The sequence below is a fragment of the Vombatus ursinus genome, unplaced genomic scaffold, assembly GCF_900497805.2.
Source record: "Vombatus ursinus unplaced genomic scaffold, bare-nosed wombat genome assembly UNPS02014841.1, whole genome shotgun sequence".
In the NCBI taxonomy this organism is placed as follows: Eukaryota; Metazoa; Chordata; class Mammalia; order Diprotodontia; family Vombatidae; genus Vombatus; species Vombatus ursinus.
In genome coordinates this window covers 11,967,677-11,988,199 of record NW_020954619.1, presented here as the reverse complement: position 1 = coordinate 11,988,199, position 20,523 = coordinate 11,967,677, and the positions used below count along the sequence as shown (strand labels likewise).

The 20,523-nt window shown below is 38.3% G+C and overlaps 1 protein-coding gene across 1 annotated transcript in view; it reads left to right on the top strand.

Moving 5' to 3' along the window:
• The window catches only part of ISM1 (isthmin 1), a 101,562-nt gene that overhangs the window by 65,287 nt on the left and 15,752 nt on the right, over positions 1-20,523 (top strand). Inside the window, exons 3-4 of the mRNA XM_027840383.1 lie at positions 7,993-8,257; positions 17,397-17,540. Of these exons, the coding sequence (XP_027696184.1) occupies positions 7,993-8,257; positions 17,397-17,540 (409 nt within the window). The remainder of the gene's footprint in view (positions 1-7,992; positions 8,258-17,396; positions 17,541-20,523) is intronic.

Below are 20,523 nucleotides of genomic sequence, written 5' to 3'. Positions count from 1 at the left end.
GAGAGAGAGAGAGAGAGAGAGAGAGAGAGAGAGAGAGAGAGAGAGAGAGAGAGAGAGAGAGAGAGAGAGAGAGAGAGAGAGAGAGAGAGAGAGAGAGAGAGAGAGAGAGAGAGAGGTGGGGCTAAATCTCAAAAATAACATAGAGTGTGAGAAGGCTCAGTTCAGCTGTTCATACTCATTTAGTGGCAGTCTCTTTCAGAATTCAGTTCCCTTTTGCCTCAAGTTGTGGAGATGTGGCTGCTGATGTGATAAAAATAAAAATAGCTTGATCTCTTTGTTGTTTTTTGGACTCTGCAACACTATATGAGGTTTTCTTGGAAAAGATACTGAAGTGGTTTATCATTTCCTTCTCTAGCTTATTTTACAAATGAAGAAACTAAAGCAAACAGGGTTAAGTGACTTGCCCAGGGTCACACAGCTAGTAAGTGTCTGAGGCTGGATTTGAACTTGGGTCTTTCTGATTCCAGACCCAGCAGGCTATCTACTGTGCCACTCTTTAGGCATGTCTGGACAGGCCCATGTACACCTATGATGGCTTTAAGTGACTTTACAATCTCATTTTCTTATTCCCTGGGAGGAAGAAATGTATACTTCATGATTCTCTGAAGATTTCACCTGTGAAAAGATGTTTGAGGTTGCATTTCTGTGATCCTTTCATGAATACTGCTTTTGAGGCTGTGGCCAGAGAATGGGATGTGCCATTTTTATGAGTGCTGCCACATTTTCTTAGGTTACCATTAGGGACAACTGAGATCATCAAGCTGCCAAAAGAATATTGGTTGCCCCAAGGCTAGCAGAATAAAGATTGTATCATTTCGAAATTAAAAAGCACTTGGTGAAATGGACTGGAAACTCAGATGATCACTGCCCACATACAATTAAAGTTAAAAATATGGGCAAGAGGCAACAGACACCCCCTTTTCTACCCTTTCCAGCTATGCCGTCCTGTTTTCCCCTGATAGAGTTCTTATGTCTGTTTATTTGCCCCTTGCAGGCAGAGGTGAGTGTTTTGGTGATCAATGACCTGTCAGCTATTAAAATAATTTTTTGAATCCAATTTCTGGCCTCGTGTCTGTGGAAGACCACAAAAGAACAGTCGTTGAGTGTTGGTCAGTCAAGAAAGAATGGTGCAGCTGCTGCTTCACCAGCCTTAGGACTGCTTATGCGCAGAGATACATCCAGTGCAGGCTGGGGCTGCTTTGGAGCTGGCCTGACCGCTGGGGTGGCGGCTGCAGCCGAATGCATCATTGCACTTGAGTAAACCAATTCCCTGGTGGTCCTTTAAAATATGAGGTGCTTTTTAAAAGGGGGTGATATGTTTCCGTGTTGGCAACACTCTCCCCTTCCTCACAGCTCCACTCTTTTGTTGAAATTCACTGGTTTGACACATTTTTGATTCAGCAGGGCAGACAGCCCTGCTGGTGACTTCAGGGCCCAGTCAAAGCATTTCCTTCCTATGTGAAGCAGAGTGAAGCCAGGTGAAGGGGGTTTATCAATGAATCCGTTTCCATTACCAGTGCCCCCCTTTTCTGTCCTTCTTTCCTTGGCAACCTGCCCCCTCCCTTCCTGCCCCCACCTATTCCTTACTTCTGATGGGGAGCCTAAGCTTGGAACTTGATACTCCACTTTCAACTAAACTTGCTCACTCCCCTGCCCCTCTAGTTTCTAGAAAGGTTTCCCACGCTCTGTACTATGGAGCGGTTGGGGAGGGGGTAAGAGATAGGATGGGAGGAGGAAACATAGGTCTTGCAAGGCGGTTGTTTTCCCAAATCTGTTAGCACTCAGAAGCTGTCTACACCTTTCCAAGATGAAACTGGCAAACGGAGTACAAGGAGATACCCCCAGTCCCATTCTCCTTCTAGCCTTCAGGGAGAGTGATACTGAATAGGACACAACCTCAGATCCCTTTATAGTTTTGGTTTTTTTTTTTTTTTCCAAATAAGTCAAGTAGTCTCTTTTTCAAATTAATCAGGCCTTCTCTTTAATAGTCCCAAGTGTAGCTTTAGGGCAGTGGAAGTTGTAGGTTGGAGACAAGAAACCACCTAAGTACAAAATAAAAATAAATCACTCCAAACTGCTGAATTGACTCTCAATATTAAATTTGACACAATAATAGAAGTTAATGTTTTTAAAAAAAGTATTTAAGAAAGAAAATAAATCACCTGGGACTGGTTTACTTGAACCATGGTACTGTCTTGGCTTTAAGTGTACAACTGATTGTCAGACAGCAAATCCCAACTGAAAAGACAAAATCCCTAAAATAAACTTATGATTAGACTTAGGGCATTGATTCATACAGTAGCTTTTAACCACCAAAACTTTCTCTTTTCTGGAATGATCTGAGATTAACGTTCATTTAAACTAATATACATATTTTCTTCCATTCTCTCTGTTGAAAAAGACTTATAAAAAACACACCAGCCATTCAAATGCTTTTTTTTTTCCTGCTAAAATGTATTTACATAGCCACAAGGCTCTTAAGCTCCATACCATACAATCAGATGAGTCAGATTACAACATTCTTAGTACTTTTGCTTCAGATTTCCTCTCTCCCTTGTGGGGGTTGGGGGGAGAGATCTATTTTGGAGTGTCAACATTGACAATGGGTCTTAAATAAGAGCCTGAAATTTTTGTTAAGCAGTTCAAAAAGATAACTATCTAGAGCAACAAACTTTACCCTTTATTGTCTCTCCCAAATACTATTATCTCTGGTATAGTAAAAGTTCCATGGCCAGTCATTTAGCACCTAACATGTGCTAGGCACTGTGCTAAACTCTGGGCATACAAAGAAGACAAAAAGCAGAGTACCTGCTCTCAAGGAGCTCACAGTCTAGTGGGGAAGACAATATGCAGTCAGCTTGTGTACAAATGAGAATTGGGGGTAATCTCAACATGTTGATATAGTTAGTTCTCTTTCCAAAATCTGCTTAGTGATTTTTTTTACTAGGATCATCCAGAAATGGGCCCCAGAGTGGTGCTGTCATCTTGTGGACAGAAAAATATATGCGAGACCTGAAGACATAGTCTAGTCCCAGTTCTACTGCTGATTACTGTGTGTGTGATCTGGAGGAATTCATTTCCCCATTCATCAAAATGAGACATGTCTTCTCACCTCACAGATATATTTAGACGATCAACAAGATGATAGATCTTTATCCTCTTTGAAGGAGTGTGAGTAGTAATGAGGAAAACAGTCCCCAATGAGTGGAAGTTACCCTTTTCCTTTAGAAGACCCTTCTGAACACAGGGGAAGCAAAGTGTTTCTTTCTAAAGTACTTTCATATTCAAGAGGTGGGAAGAAGCCAGAGAATTACATAGGATTCTCCCATGCATCTCTTGGCTTTGGAAGACAGGACTCCCAGACAGAATTGTCCAGACTACTGCACAAGGTGGGTAAATTCCCTTAAGGAACTAAGGGATTCTGCCAAGAGTTGTATTGTTTGAGAGTACTCTAAGAACTTTCGTTCTTGTGCTTCTCCTTCACTTGTGGTAATGGAGGAGATGAATACAAGATGTATTTGTAATACAAAAAAATAATTGCATTAAGGAGAAGAATAAGGATTAAGAACACTTGGTGCCTCTATCAGTGCTGGAAATCTGCTGTACTTTGACACAAACATTAAGCTCCCCACATTTATTGTTTCAACTGGCAGTCTGCTCTGTAGACAAGATTCTTTGACACTGAAGAAATAGGTAAATAGTAACAATAAATAGTACTGGACTTGGGAGATCAGAAGAGATGTGGATTCAAATCCAGGGTAAATGCCTGTGACATTTACTGGCTATGTTAACTTGGGCAAGTTGCTTGGCCAACTCTAAATAGCTATTTCCTCATCTATAAAATGAGGCTAAGTACCTTCTGTACAAAGTTCTTGTGAGGTTTAATTGACGTAATGTATCTAAAGCTCTTTATGAAATTTAAAGCACTCTGTCAGTAGTTATTGTTGTAATAAAGGTATAAGACTCATTTCTTCTACAGCATGTCCCAAAAATCTTAGGGCAATTTTAAGCTTTAATAATTTAAGAAGTGTAAATTCTACACACTTATACAAAAAAACAGCATTGGAAAGGCTATTTAAAAGTTTAAAATATTGCTATTTTAAAATTAATATTCAACATAACTACTGTCTTATGTTATGTATTACTCTAGTCAGTTTTCAAAATTTGTAAACACTTTCATCAGCTGAGACTTAGTGACTGAAAGGGGATTGTATTTGTAAGCCTAGCCTGAAGATCATCAAAAGAATGAAGTTTTGATGCTTATGTGACAGTTTTGACATGATTATAGAGGAAAAAGTCTAATGGAGATAGATCAGATGATTGAGGTGGTCAAGCAAAAGGACCTCCACTATCCATCCACTGATCTGAGAAAGTGTCACCTAGAAACTTGTCATTTATGATACGTATAATGCATAATGACAGAATGCCCCATCTTGCTAAAATTAAAAATTAAAATTGTTATTCAAAATTCACAGAACTTAAAAGTGTAAGAGAAATGTAAATAATTAATCTTTCCAATAATGCTTTTGTAAGTTTGCAGGTTTCATACTTCTGAAAATATTAAAGCTTGAAAACTACACTAAGACTTTTGGGATACCCTATATTTTAAAAATGTTCAATAAATAAATAAAATTAATGATCTTGCTAATGAAGAATCTCTAATCATGACCTAGCAGAACTTTAGGTTAAAAAACAGTCTCTTTTTAAAAAAATACTATTGTGAAATTTTTATATTGTTAATTTTATAAGGGGAAAGAAGGATCCTTGGGATTGGGTTTTTTTTTTTATTTAGTTGGAGCAGAGAGGGTGCAAATTAAAGGGAAAAAAGAAAACTCTAAACTGCTGAGATTCAGTCATTGATATAACAACTGGAGTAAACTCTTATTTTGCTACTCTTTGCATGGCCAACCAACAAACCTATTTTGTTTGGATCCGTGTCACAATTCTAAACACATGGACTGACGGTAATAGCTTTAAACATGAAATTGTTTTTATTCCCAACTTGGAGAAATTGCAGGGCCTGTTTTGTTGAAGTAATCACTTTGACTCCAGTCTGCATACAAATGTAATACCAAACCGTTGGGCACAGTCCACCTTATCTCCTACCCAGAGACTTCTTTTATTACCACAATTGAAGGTTTGTATGGCTCTGCCTGTCTGGGCCTGTTGCAGTCTCTTAATAGCCTCACAGTCACTGCATCTCAATTGTTCCATCTGTAGTCAAAGGGGAACAAGGTTGTAAATGCAAAGTTTTATGTCACCAAAGAGGAAATATGTGCATTGTCCTGTAACTGCCCAACTTGGTTCTGCACTGCTGAACTGTAACGATTCTTTGGCTCTAGCCTTTTCCACTTCCTGGGTTATGTTCTCCACCCCCGTCCCTTCTTTCCACCCCCTGTCACTAATTGCAGATAGAAACAATAGGTACTGAAATATATTCTTTTTTTTTTGCTTCTCTTTTTGAGGGAATCTGCAAAAAGAGTCTAAAGACCAATGTATATAGAAGATGCTAGGCATCAAAGCAGTGCAACAGAGTTCTGATATTACGCTCCTCTTGAGTACCAGTATAACACCTGACTTACAGATTTTCTGAATTTGAATGAGAAAGTGCATTATATGGCATTTGACAGGCAGCCTAACCAATGACACAGATTCATGGATTCTTGTGCTATATTGAAATGTTTTATAATAGTCCTTTACTATATTCATGTGGTTAGTCTTACATTTCTTGGCACAAATATCTTGCTCTCAACCTCTGCCCATGCTGGGTCCTACAAAGGAGAAGATTAATTATTATTTGATATAGATGCTTCTGCATTTGCATAATCATGAGGGAGCATGTGGTGAGAATTTGGGGACAGAAGATTCCTGCCTTTTCTTTCCATGCCTTCATTGACAAACTCTTCAGACTATCATCATTACCACTACCATTACTGTCATCATCATTATTTGGTTAGACCACTTTACCTAAGTAGAAGACAAACAGTAAATATCCTAATTGGATAGCCTGACAGGGGTCTTGTTTGTTTGTGAAAAGCAATATAATGCTGATAACACTGCATCTTCCATACATGTCAAGAAGCATTATTAGGTGCTTGCTATGTACCAGGTGCTGGGAATAGAGATAGGAGCAGAAAGAAAGACAATACTTGCCCTCAGTAAACTTACATTCTAATGGGGAAAAACTACACATAATAGGGTACTGAAAAGAAAAAGGGAGAAAAGATACTGCATTTGTGCAGAGTCATAGAGGAGAAGTCGAGAGAGTCAAGAGTGGAACTAGGAGAGGAATGAAGGAGTGAGCATGGGGCTGGCCTGGGCATTTCCTCAAAATGGAGGTTCTGAGAGGAATTTGCCAGATAGAATATGGGGTCTCAGGGGCAGAAGAATCTTCCAGGGTGAGAAGGCTTCTGGAGAATGGAGGAGAAGTTTGGAGAGAAAGGAATTAAGGAGACATTTTCTGGCTGATGTCATTTTATCTCCCAGAGAACTCACAATTCCCCACCTGATGAAAGCCCTTATGGGTTTCTTAAACAGGCAAGGAACATAACTAGCCCACCTGAATAATTTACCTGGGAATATTCAAAGTAAGCAAGATAAAGCCTGTTCCAGTGAATACATTTTCCCCTTAACAGAAAAGGAAGGGGCTGTTTCTCATAGATAGGCAAATACTAGTTTGATTTGGCAGGACATCTCCAGTCCCTCTTCAAATGTCGGGTTAGAGCAAAACCGAAAAGGCATCTGCCTAGCACAGCTTGCCTTTATTATTTTGGAGTGCGTGTTTCTTATTCATTTACACATAACTCATCCAAAGTGATGTTGCAAGAGCTGTGTGATGTCCAAAGAAGCCCAACAAGTCTTTTGAACAAGCCTCACTAAGCTGATTGTCTCTCAGAGCCAAGAAGCTCCATTCTGTCAGCCCTGTGGCTGTGGCAGAGTGGGCTTAAAAATGCAGAAGTCTTAACTTGTGGGCAGGTTCTAACCTTGGCACTTCTTCTACCTGCCCTGGCTTCAGGGGCTTTGTTCTGGAATTTGGCATCACTAATCTGTGATGAGCTTTAGTTGCTGGGAAAGTAAGAGCCGTCACCAAGAAGTCATAAACACCTATGAAATTTTGCCCAAATCTCTAACTTCCTGGGTCTTTTAGCTGTAAATCTTAGTTAGACCGGAGATCAGCAACCCTGTACCTTTATATTCTACCACTGGGGCTAAACAGAGTCTATGGGTGGTATGGGGACATGAACTGCCTGCCATTCAGTATGAATGAATGAAAAAAAACCATTTATTAAGTGCTTGCTGTGTGTCAAGCACTGTGCTAAGCCTTGGGGATAGAATCAGGAAAGTGATACAATCTCTGCTCTCAAGGTGCTCATATTCTCGTTGGGGGAGAGGGGACAGACAACATATAGGAGAGTTCAACTGAAATTGGGATGAAATGGTCTAGACATCCTTAGGGCAAGTAAGGAGCAGGGATCTTTAGGCAGGACAGATGACAATACCCAGGAGTTTGCAGAGTCCAGCAGCAGGGCAGATAGCTTTAGTAGACCCAGGATTATAGATTACCTCACCCTACATTAGTCCCATATTTCAGCGTCCATCAAGTTTAGAATTTCATTAATGATGAAACCAAGACCTGTCTTTGTATGTCTAGGAATCTAATAGCCTTAAGCTCAGACTGCTCTCTTAACTAATAAGGTGTTCATTATTTTCCTCTGCAATATCAAGTTTTAAATCATAGAAATATCAAACTTTTTACTGCCAGGGGACTTGAGAGATTGAACTCCTTCTTATACAAGCAAGTAAACTGAGGTCTTAAATAATTGTGACCTGCCCAAGTACAACCAACTAGGAGATAAGGCTAAGCCCCAAGTCTCTTGATTTCCAAACCATTGTTCCTCTCACTACAACAGACTACCTCGCAAGACCCTCACTCCCTAGAGATGTGAGTTGGGATAATGGACCCTCACTCTCTGCATGCTTTGAATTCCCCAGGTTACCATAGAGGTTGTTGATGGTCCAGACACAGAGTCAGAGAAAGACTTGCACCCAGAAAACAAGCCCAGCTGGCCAATCCCATCACCTGATTGGCGTAATTGGTGGCAGAGGTCTTCCACCTTGACAAGGGTAAACAGTGGTGACCAGGACTACAAGTTTGATAGCACTACAGAAGATAGCAACTTCCTCAACCCCCCCAGGGGATGGGATCGCCATGCCCCAAGCCATCGGACTTTTGAAACCAAAGAACAGCCAGAATATGGTGAGTTTCCATTCAGTGTTATACAACTATTTAGGGGAGGAAATGAGAATGATGAGGCATTATTGACCCAGAGCCAAGTAAAACACAGTTTACAATATGTGGCTTTTGTTCATTTATGAAGCATACCTCATAAAGACTAAACTTAACAGAATCCCCAGTGAGATACTAGCAAGCCACATTTCTCTGGTAAGACTTCAATTCTAAAATATATACCAATTACCCTATGAGGGAAACTTTTTTTAGCTAGGGGTCTTTAGGGTTGTTTCTGTTTTGTTCTGTTCTGTTTTTTGAAGCAAAATTGAGTTTCATATCTAAAGATGAAGGACTAAATTGACAACTTCTACCTGTAAAAACCAATGCTAAAAATAATTTAGTTACGGTAGAGCCAATAAAGAAAATTTATTCTACTTCTCTTGCCTGGGCCATACTATACTATGGTTTACATTGATTGCAAGTAGATGAATATTACTTGAGCAATTTTGTATATGTATGTGTCTTACATGTTAATGCTAGCACAGCAGGTAATGGTTCTCAGTAAGCTGGAGAGCCCCACACTTATTCTGATTTCCCATGGCAACAAGCCAGGCAATTTGTTTTGTTTTCTGATAAATATACTGGAAAACTGGCTAATTACTGTATGAAAATAGTAACAAAATACTAACAAAATATTTTCCTGATAGTGGATCAAATACATTTAGAATTATAGGAGACAATGTATACACATGAAGGATACAAAACATGCATAGGAAACATGGGTGGCCAAGATGCTGTAGTTCAGCCCTAACTGGCTTCATACTTAGTCCTGAAATGATTCTATAAGACATTACTTTCACAGGGTTACCCATCCCTGGTGAAAAAAATGGTCCTAAGAAGATAGTGTATATCACTTCAGATCAACTATGTCTTCTCACTTAAGAGAATGAACAATGTGAATTTCTAATCTGTAAGGAAGAAATACTGCCCTTCTGTATCTTTGCCACCCAATACGCTACCATTTCTTTCTACGTAGCCCTTAAATATTTAAGGATAGAAAATTTATCTTTTCAGATTAGCAGCCAAGGATTATAGGATATATAATAGCTCATTCCAAAGTTCTGTGTTTGCCACATGTTATACAGCCTAGGACAAATGGGTAATTCCTAATTTTAATTGGCCCATCAGCAAACATTTATAGAGCACATACCATTCAGCTGATAGTGCTATGAGGCATACAAAGGAATTTAAAGATAGAGTTCCTGCCTTCAAGGTACATAATTTCTTATTGAAACATAAAACAACACCAGAATGTTACAAATGTTGCACTGAGTGGTATAGACTAAAACAACAATAGTTTAAAGAAGAGGGAGAGAAATGAGGGCTGGCATCATCAGAAAGTCTTCTTTTGACACGTGGGACTTAAATTGGTGTTTGAGAGAGAGGCAGAATTTTTAGTCATCAGAACTTGAATCATTTCAAACAATGATTACTGCAGAAACTTTCAAACAAAAATTAAAATACAGTGCTTATAAAAAGAGATGGCACTTGTGGGGAGGGAGATGTGTAGGTGACATAAAGATAAAAGAACTCGATTAAAACAATTTTTTTAAAAAAGAATACCTTGTAAAGTAGGAAACAAGAGTTTCTAGGCATAAAAACACATGAGTCTAATGTTGATTTCACAGGCCTTCGGTGTGGAATAGGAAACTAGAGACCATCTAGTACAACCTCCTCACTGTACAGATGAGGAAACTGAGGTCCAAAGAAGTTTAGTAATTTTTCTGTGGCCATATAGGCAATCATAAATAATAGCTTTATTATAAATTACATCCAGGAACTCTGACACCAAACCCAATATTCTTTTTGTCCCACCAAGCTGACTTCTGTCACATATCCTATTATTATCACTATATCCCAACATCAAAGCATCGACATGTCAACTAGTACTGCATCAAAGATGACTTCTTCAGGTTTTCAAAGAAGTCAGTACAAAAAATAGTCTTCAAGCCACAAATGTTTGTGCCAGACATTAACATACTTCTCCTGAAAATGTACTTAAACATGTCCATAATTGGAATAACCCCAAGAACTTTCAGTACAGTTCCAGAGACACAGAGGAAAAAAAAAAGATGAAGAAAATCATCTAACTTAGAATTTTAATAGTTGCAGGCTTGCTGACTGTAGTGTTGAACTTATCATCAACCATAGCATTCATCATGGTTTCAACACCTTGGGCTTGTCTAAGGTTAGGAAAGGAAAGTCTGATCGGGTAAAGTGATTTAGTAATTATTTTTAATTAACCTGTATACCCTTGAGGAAATTTATAGGTAGGGATTTTGACCTGAGAACCGTTCATGAAGTTTAGTATCTGCTTGAGGTGAGCAAACAGCTTACCTGAAATAATTTTGATGCAGTTTACAATAGCTAGGAATCTAGCCATTAACATTTTGTAATTATTTTTGTTTTTAAAGTTTTGAAAGATAACCTTCATTTTAAAAAATTTAGTTATGGACACATGACCATAAACTCTAAGTAAGAGGATCCTTTCTACCTAGATCGAAGCAGCTTTGGGTCTAGGGTTGGAGAGATGGTTTCACTAATATAAATATGTTTAAAGATATATGTGCGTGTAACATTCTACAATTAGACATAGTTACATAATGTAATAATTGTTGTAAGATGTATTACACAGCATTTGGCAGGTAACAAAATGGAATCACATAATTCTAGTGTTGGAAGGGATCTTAGGGTCTTTTTAATTCAATGCGAATCCCCAAAAGAAATCCTCCTATAACACACCTGACACATAATCAGCCATATCCAGTCTGCTGGAAGACCTCCAATGAGAAGGAACCTATCCACCTCTCTCAGAAGCTCATTCCACTTTTGGAAAGATCTAATTGTTAAGAAGTTTTTCCTGACATCAAGCTAAATTTGCCTTATTGAAACTTCCACCTACTGCTCCTGTTTCTGTCCTCTGAAGGCAAACTGAACAAATCTAAATCCTTTTCTACACGACAGCCCTTTAGATACTTGAAGAAAGCCACATGTTGCTCCAAATCTTCTCTGGGCGGTACATCCCTAGTCCATTCAACCTGTTTTCATATGGCATGGAATAAAAGGCCCTTCATCATCTTGGTAGCCTTCCTCTAGATACTCTCTAGTTTATCAATGTAACTTCCTAAATTGTGGAGCCCAGAACACAATAATACAAACGTGGTCTGATCGGGGTTAAGTGCAGTGGGACCGTCTCCTCCTTATTCTTAAAAGCTGCGACTTTCTTCATGAAGACCAAGGTTGTAATGGCTTTCTTAGCTTCCACATCATACTGCTAATATTGAGCTTGAAGTCCAGTAAAACTCAAAGATTTTTAGACACTGCTATCTAACCGTATCTCCCCATCTTACATTTGTAATGTAGTTTTTTTTTTAACCAAGGCATTTGAGTTTATATTTATTCCCATTGAATTTCTTCTCAAATTAAGCCCACTATTCTTGCTTATAAATATCTTTTCAGATACTGATTCTGTTTAACTAGGGTGTCAGCTATTCCTATCAGCTTTGTGACAATTGCAAATTTGGTAAATATTTCACCTCTGCCTTTATCCAGTTCATTGTAGTGTCACAGAGCCATGCACAAATCTTTGGGGGGCAATCCAATGGAGGTTTCCTGCTGAACTAGCATTGAATCCTTCATGACTACCTTTTGAATCCAGCCGTTCAGCCAGATCCAGATCTGCTAACTGTATTTATCGTCTAGCCCACATCTGTCCATCTTTTCCATAAGGAGGGTATGAAAAACTTTAGCAAAAGTTTTGGTAAAATCTCGGTAAGCTGTATGTGTAGTAACTTAGTAACCCTAAACCCAGTAAAGAAAATAAGGTTTTTCTGGCATGACTTTTCCTTGATAAACTCATACTCGCTAGCTCTTTCCAATGGCTACTTCCTTTTCTAGATATCTATTGCTTATTTCTTTAATGATCACTCCTAGAATTTTCCCAGGAATCAAAGTTACATTCATTGGCCTTTAGTTTATTGACTCCTTTTATTTTCCCATATTTTTGAAAATTAGAGCTCTGATCAACACAATGATCCACCACACTTTCAAAGGACTTATGATAAAAAATGCTATCCATCTCCAGATAGAGAACTGATGGACTCAGGGTACAGATAGAAGCATATTACTTTTCCTCCTTCTTTTCTTGTTTTTCTTATGTTATTAGAACATGATTAATTTGGGGAGGGGAAGAAAATTGGCACATTTTCCCTTTTTCAGTTTTATAGTACATTTTCCATTATCCATGACCTTCAAAGTTATCACTGACAGTGGCTCAGCGATAACACCTGCCATTTCTTTTTTGATAGGTGACATCATAATTCATCTGTCTCAGGTGATTTAAATTCAGCAAAGACAGCTAGATGTTCTCTTACTATAAATATCCTTACTTGTCTTGGGTATTATCAGCTACCTATTAACCATTATTGTATGTCATTTTCCAGGGCAAAAGTCACCCTCCTCAACACAGAAAAGAGAAGCAAAATAATAATTAAGCAGCTCTGCCTTCTCACTGTTGTCAGCTATCATCATCCCGTCCACCGTCCACCCCCAAGCAATTGTTCCATCCCTTCTTTTATCCAACACCGCAAAACAAAACACCCTCCTCTCTTTGTCTTTAGCTTGCCAGCCTCAGCTCATTCTGAGTTTACCATTCCTGACACTATTTTTACAGGTCCATGAGGAATTTTTATATTCATCTTCTGTTAACTGCCCGTGTTTCCAAATTCTGTGCCCACTTTTTCAAAACAAAGGAAACAAAACCTACGTTGGCTGTTGAGATCCGTGTCCATTTACATTAGTCTCTTCAGACAATTCACAGTTACAGAATTTCAGAGGACCTCAGCAGCTATCTAGTCCAGCCCATATACACAAATAAGTCCCAACTAAAACATACCTGGTCATCTAGCCTTTGCTTGAAGACTCCCATTTTTCCTCCTCATCACAACTGTTTCCCCTGATGTCGTCAGGATTTCATTCTTGAACTTCCTTTCCCTCCTCAACTGACTTCACTTATAGAATTTTTAGTCCTTATGGTTCAACCTTCCTTTGACCCCTGTAAGATCTGCCTCCCCCAGATCGAGGGTGCGTGTCAGATGACACCTGGCTTTTTTCTTCATCTCTCTCAGAAATTTGAAGAAGGGATGGTCAGGTCCTCTGTAGGTTCCCTTCATTTCCACTTCTGTAACTCATTTTACCTGTTGGTAAGAATTATACAACTTTCACAACTATTATCATAATTATTCTAATAAGAGTAGCTCCCATTTATTTAGTATTCGAAGGTTCACACAGAGTTTTACATATATTATTTCATTCAATTCTCATAAAAATTCTGTGATTCGTGTACTATAACTATTAAAACCTCCATTATACAGATGGAGACCTGAAACTCAAACAAGGTTAAGCACATTGTCCAAGGTCACAAGCCTAGTAAGTGATAGAGATAGGTCTTCGATTCTCAATCCAGAATTCACTGAATAACAGAACATTTTGACTAGAAGGGATTGTCAAGATCATTTAGAACATTTTACTTGTGAGGAAACTGAGACCCAGAGAGGTTAAGCAACTTGTCCAAGGTCACACAGTTAATAAGCAGCAGAGCCAGGTCTCTTGAATGTCAATGAACTTTCTGCTATGTCAAACTGCTTTTCCTTTTGGGTAATTTCTTCTCCATCAGGTGAATTAAGAGAGTCAAGGGACTTCAGCTGCCCTGAAACCATCTCATAGAAGTCTGGTACCTGAAGCACTCTGAAATACGATATATATGTGCACATATACATACATACATACATATATATATATATATGTGTGTGTGTGTGTGTGCACATATATATTTATCCATATGTATGTGTATTTTTAATCTCCAAAAGGCATTTGTGAGACAAAAGTCACATCCCATTCTAAAGTGGCCTCTTTTTCTTTTATTGTGTTCTTTGATTTTTACTTAAATGAGACAAGCATTATCTTTGTAAAGTATAAAGCACTATAAAAATGAAAGATTATCCCTATATGAATCTTCTGTTTTAAGTAAACATCTGTGATAGGCAAGAGAATGAAGCAGGTTTCATTTTACATATAGTGACAATATTATAAAGTCAGTGCTGCCCTTCTAGCTTTTTCCACATTCAGAAATTCCCATTCTGTCTTACAAAATCATTAGACAAGCATGATCTCCAAGAAAAATGTATTTTCATTGACATTCATATAAAATGGTGGGCTGCAAAAGCCTTCTTTCGTGGTGGTGAAGTGTTACACTAGTCTGCTCCTCAGGAGGCTGTTACATTGCTTATCATTGGTGGAAATGATTATGCATATAACTATATAAATGTTCCTGCTTAATTTTGTGGAGAACAATATAAAGATAGTTTTAAAAGGAACTGCAGTTGTGAGTGTTTAAAATTAGAACAAGGAGAAAGCTACTTATTAGTATGATAAATACCTCTAATCTTCTACTCCTCAAGGGAAAGAGAACATCTTAGGAATGTTTTCATAATTTTAGAATCTAGACAAAGTAGAATTAATAGCTGAATTCACAAGGAATAATAAATGAGGAAAAAGGCAATAAAATTTGAGCTTAGATTCCAATGTAATTTTCCAAAATGGTTTAGAATTTTGAGCAAAATACCTTAATTTTACAGGCAGCTAGAGGACACAGTGGCTAGGGCACTGAGGTTAGGAAGACTTCTTTGTTTAAATCTAGCCTCTGACACTTACTAGTTGCATGACCCCGAACAAGTCACTTAACCATTGTTTGCCTCAGTTCCTTTATCTATAAAATGGGGATAATAATAGCACCTGCCTCCCAGGGTTGCTGTGAGGATCAAATGAGATAATACTTGTAAAGTCCTTAGCGCACCATTCACTATATATGCACTATATAAATTCTATTCCATTCCAATCTTAGGGGGATTAAGAAAAAAATTATTTCAATGTAATGGAGAAGAAAAGTTATAAATTGACTCTTTCTGGATGACCACATGCCCAATAATATATTTGGTTGGGCATTGAGTATTCAATGCCAGGTCCTAAGCAGGATTCCCAAGCCTGACACCTATTATACAACCGTTATGTACCCAGGTGATTTACTAGACTACTTCTGACTTTCCCACTTGTCACTTTTTATGGATTTTAAAAGTTCTAGCTATAACTTAGACTTAATGTGACTCTCCCCTCATTATTAAAATCTGAGTTATTAAAAAAGTTCAAACTGTGCAGTCTGTGGGTAATGTGTGTATATATGTGTTTCTGTGTGTGCACACAAATGTGCATCTGGTGCATTCCCCTTGGATATTCTGCCAGACACATGGGGGACTGTGCCAATACCAATGCCCCAGGGTCACTTTTAATGTTTGTGGTAGGGTTCTAGTAGTTAAGAAGGTGAGCAAGAAGAACTGTATTCAAATCCCAGCTCTGCTATTTACTACCTGTGTGACCTTGATCGTTAATGTTCAGTCTTTCAGTGATTTCAGTGATCTCTTTGTGGTCCCATTTGGGGTTTTCTTGGTAAAGATACTGGGGTGGTTTGCCATTTCCTTTTCCAGCTCATTTTACAGATGAGGAAACTGAGGCAAATAGGGTTAAATGACTTGCTACAGGTCACACAGCTAGTAGCTAGTAGCTAGTGTCTGAGCCTAGATTTGAACCCAGGTCACTTTATCTCTCTAGGCCTATAAAATGAGTGGGCTAGACTAGATGATCCCCAAAGACCTTTCTAATTCTAAAATCTATGCTTTGAAAGGTAAAATGAATCATTCACTAACCACAATTCACATTTTTATAGCACAGCATTTACCTCACAATGCCCCTAGAAAGAACAAGCATTATTAGCCTCCTTTTACAGATGAAGAAACTGAGACTCAGTAGGCTGTCATAGAGTGTGGAAAGATATAAAGTTAAGATCACTTAACCTCCATAGGTTAAATGACTTGACCAGGGTCATATAACCAGTATGTGTCAGGGCCTGGGTTCAGACTAAGTCTGCTTTTACCATTAATTATATCAAATTGGCTCCTTAACTCTGCTCCTGCAGAATACATGTGGTCCTCTACTTTTATTTTTGCTTTAATGAGTAAAATGAAGTAAATTATAAATGCAGACAAATAGATATAGGAGAAAGAGAGAAGGGAGACCAAAATAGCCTAATTCTATAGCAAGATGATGTTTTAAGTACTTGCTTTGGTTACTGTGATTAGAAAACTTAATTCTACATAACAGAAAAATCAATGTTTGTAAAAATTCCTTTTGTTAGGGGGGTGAAAGGAAGATCTTCAGATGGAGGCAGTGGTGCACAGTCCATAAGAGAGTTGTTTTCCTCTCATGGGCAGAGAGCAGGACATAGCCATATAATGCTTCACCCTGCTTAATGGTAAAGATTCTCAGCTGCCAAGAATAAAGATTAGAGAATTACTTTTTTGAAATAGCACTGCCCTTAGGAACATTGGAAGGCTGTGAGGCTGGCACCAGGCCTAAATCTCAGGTAGAAACATGTGGATTCCATTCTTGCTGTCTACGTAATACCAGCCCCAACGATCTGTTAGCTTTATATACTTATATCAGCTATTCTTCAAGGCACACAAACATCTCCATATACTAAGATCACCTTTTCAAATGAGCAGAGGCCCTGAACCTCAAAGCTAGAAGGAAAGTAGGATGATCTGAGTAGAAATCATGAAGACATGCGACAGAGCAGAAAGCTCACCAAAGTAGAAGTCCTGGGGTCCTGGTCCTGGCTCTGCCACTATCTATGTGACCTCATATGAATTGCTTAACCAGTCTGAACCTCAGTTTCCTCCTCTGCAAAAAGAAAAAAAGAGAATGTTGGATTAGATGATGTCTAAAGCTATTTCCATCATCAAAGTACTATGATTCTGTGCTTTGAGAATATGAAAATTTTAGTGAAAAGTAATATGCCAGTATTTATGTATTTATGGCTCTAGTTGAGCCAACAGCATTTCAACTGTGGCCCCTGGTAAGTATGAAATTAGCCAGCGAGGAATCTGCTGGCTAATTTGAATCTATGTCCAAGACCAGTTGTATAGGCATGTGTGCCTGTGGTGTGTCAGAGTGTATCCATCTAGCCTCAGAGGCCATCTCCTTTCATCCCATCCAGATTACGTTGATGGTGAAGGAGACTGGAGCCGATGGTCTGTCTGCAGTGTAACCTGTGGAAGTGGCAATCAGAAGCGGACCAGGTCATGTGGCTATGCCTGCACAGCCACGGAGTCCCGAACATGTGACCGTCCAAACTGCCCAGGTTTGTTGAGGAATGGGACCCCGGGGTGTGCTGGAGTGAGACTGTACAGGCTTACTGGAGCTGATTGTTAAATTATCACTGTAAGCATCTGCGCTTCAGAAATCTGTAAACACTGATAAGTAAGGCATCTGAGAAGCAAATGTGAGAAGGAACTGCATTTTCCAGGCATGGAGAACAATTTGTGAAAATGCACAGAGTCAAGAAGTAGAGAATCTAATTCAGGGAATGACTGTATAGCTGGTCAGTAAGAGTTCATGGAGAGAACTGAATTAAGAAGTCTAGGAAGGGCCAGGTTAAGAGCTTCCTTCTGGAAGAAGGAAGTAACACTTCCCTATCCTTTAGAAAAATCACTTTGGCAGCACTGTGGACAACTGGCTATAGACCTGAGGCAGTTAGAAGGCTAATGCAGTATTCCAGGAAACAGAGGGTGAGGACCTGAACCAAGGCAGTGTGAGTGAAGAGAAGGGGATGTAGACAAGAAATGTTGTGAAGGTCAAAATGAGAAGACTGGATAAAAGATTAAATATGTAGAAGTGTAGGACGAGTGTCCCTCTCATTAGTTTTATGGCATTTCATTGCTGAGATGCCATGACTATAATTTAGGCAAAAGCTGATGAGACTACCATATGAGTGGAGATAATAGGATGGATGAGAGAGATGTGAGGATAGATGTGGCAACTGATTTGATATGGGGGGAGAGGGAAAAGAAAGAATCAAGGGCAACTCCAAGGCTATGCATCTTAGTTAGTGAAGGATAATGGTACCCTCAACAGAAATAGGAAAGTTTGTAGAAGGTATGGATTTAAGGAGAAGATAATGAGTTCCATTTTGTACATGCAGAGTTTGAGGTGTCAACAAGGTAACCAGGAAGAACCATCCAGCAGACAACTGGAAATTAATGACTAGAGTTCAGGAGAAAGATTAGGGCTATATATAGAGATTAGGGAATCTGCTACCCAGAAACAAACATACTCAATATATTTAAAAGGTATTAAACCTAAAAAGATAGTTTTTGTATCTACTGTGCATAAGAGTGACTTAGTTGAAGACTATAATGTTATATATTAACTTTAAAATAGAAACTGAAGGCACTCATACATGTGTCCCTTACTACCTGTATAACCTTGGAAAAGTCACTTCATGTCTTCAGGCCTATTTCCTCATCTATAAAATGAGAATGTTGAAATAGTTGATCTCAAAGATCCCTTCTAGGTCTAAATTTGTTATCCTGATCCTAATCTTGTCCCTTGGCCTTAGATTTGCTTTTTTTTTTTTGAGAATATTGACCTATAAAATTGTGGTCAAATACATTGTTCATCACAAGAAGTTTTACTGCCACCCATAGATAAATACAAATTTCAAACTAAGTTTTTAACACAGTCCATATGTGATGCCCAACTGTTACACAAACTTTTAAATGGAAGGCATTCAATTAAAGATCCAACTGGTGTAGCCAACTGAGTTTTTACTAAATTTTCTTGATCAAATCAGCACATGAATATAAACACTCTTTGTAAACTATAAAGCCTTGAGTAAATACAACATCATATTATTATTGGTTCTCTGCAGGTATCTGCATGGATTTTCAAGAGCCATCCCTAAGTACAGATCATAGATACAAATGAACTTACAATCTAAGGCAACTTCTTGTTTAATTACTGTTGTTGTTTTGGCATTTGATTTCTTAATCACAAAACCAGATTGCTAGGCTACTGAATTTATGTATTCAGGGAACACTATACAATTGCAAACATCTATTGTCTCATTTTGTATTGTTACCCTTAGGTCCCTTTATCACCAGGTAACATTTCTGAGTAAAATATTACCATGTGCTTCTTTCTGGAAAATTCCAAATTTCAAAGTGGTAAAACTAAAAAAGAGACAGAATTTCAGGGATAGAAAATCCTTCACAAGAAGTTTCTGTTTTTCCAGCACACAGAAGTCCTATTCACAGAAGTGGGGTTTGGGACTTCGAATGAAAGGGTGTAGTTGGAGGAGAAACAAAAAAAGATTTGACAGTATTCAATTTGCATATTAGGAAGAGGTGTGTATGTGTGTGTATCTGCATAGATGCATGTGTGTATCTGCAGACATGTATGTGTGTGTGCATGTGTGTCTATGTATGGGACATGAGGGAAGGAGAAGCCCTATATAGGTTTGCAAAAACTTAGAAGCCAATGAAAACACTTTGTTTCCTTGCCCAATTTTTGCCCTTCCTTCAACACCCTTCCTCCCCATCCAGTGATTGTACTTTTAAGTGCAGGGAGCTTCCCCAGAAGAACTATAGACACTGCCACCCATGTATAGGTTATTTTTTCTGTTTCTTTTTAATTAAACTTTCCATAGGCATTCAGAAATAGGAAAAATGTTCAAGTGCCCTTGAAGATACATATTCCTTTCTATAGGCAAGATGCCACTTTCAGAAGTTCCTTTCAACCATATGACTCCATAATTTATTTAGACTAATTTTCTTAGCATCTAAACCTGATCTATGTTTTCCTAACCATGAAAACTTTATGAACCGCCATAAGTAAACTACCAAGCAATTTAGCATATATAATAAACAGATTTTCATTTTATAGTATTTTATACCAATTAGAAAATAGGTGTTGAATATGTATTTCTTACCAGATCAGATCCACAATAAATTTTTATGTAAAGACAACTATCATTTATATAGCATTTTAAGGTTTGCAGAGCCTTTTATATTACATGTGTTTTTACATATGTTGGTTCATTTGATCAGATAGAGTAGTCAGATCCCTGTCACACTGCTAGTATCAACCGAGTGGAATGGCGCATAGCATGCTGGACAAGGAGTGCCTCAGATACTAGTTTTGTTAACTTCTCTGGGTCTCAAGTTTTCAAATCCATAAAATTAAGGGGTTGAATTAAATAGCCTCCAAAGTCCCTTTTAGCTCTAAATCTGTGGTTTTATTAAGATCCTAACCAAAGTGATAAAAATTAGATAATAGATCCCTCA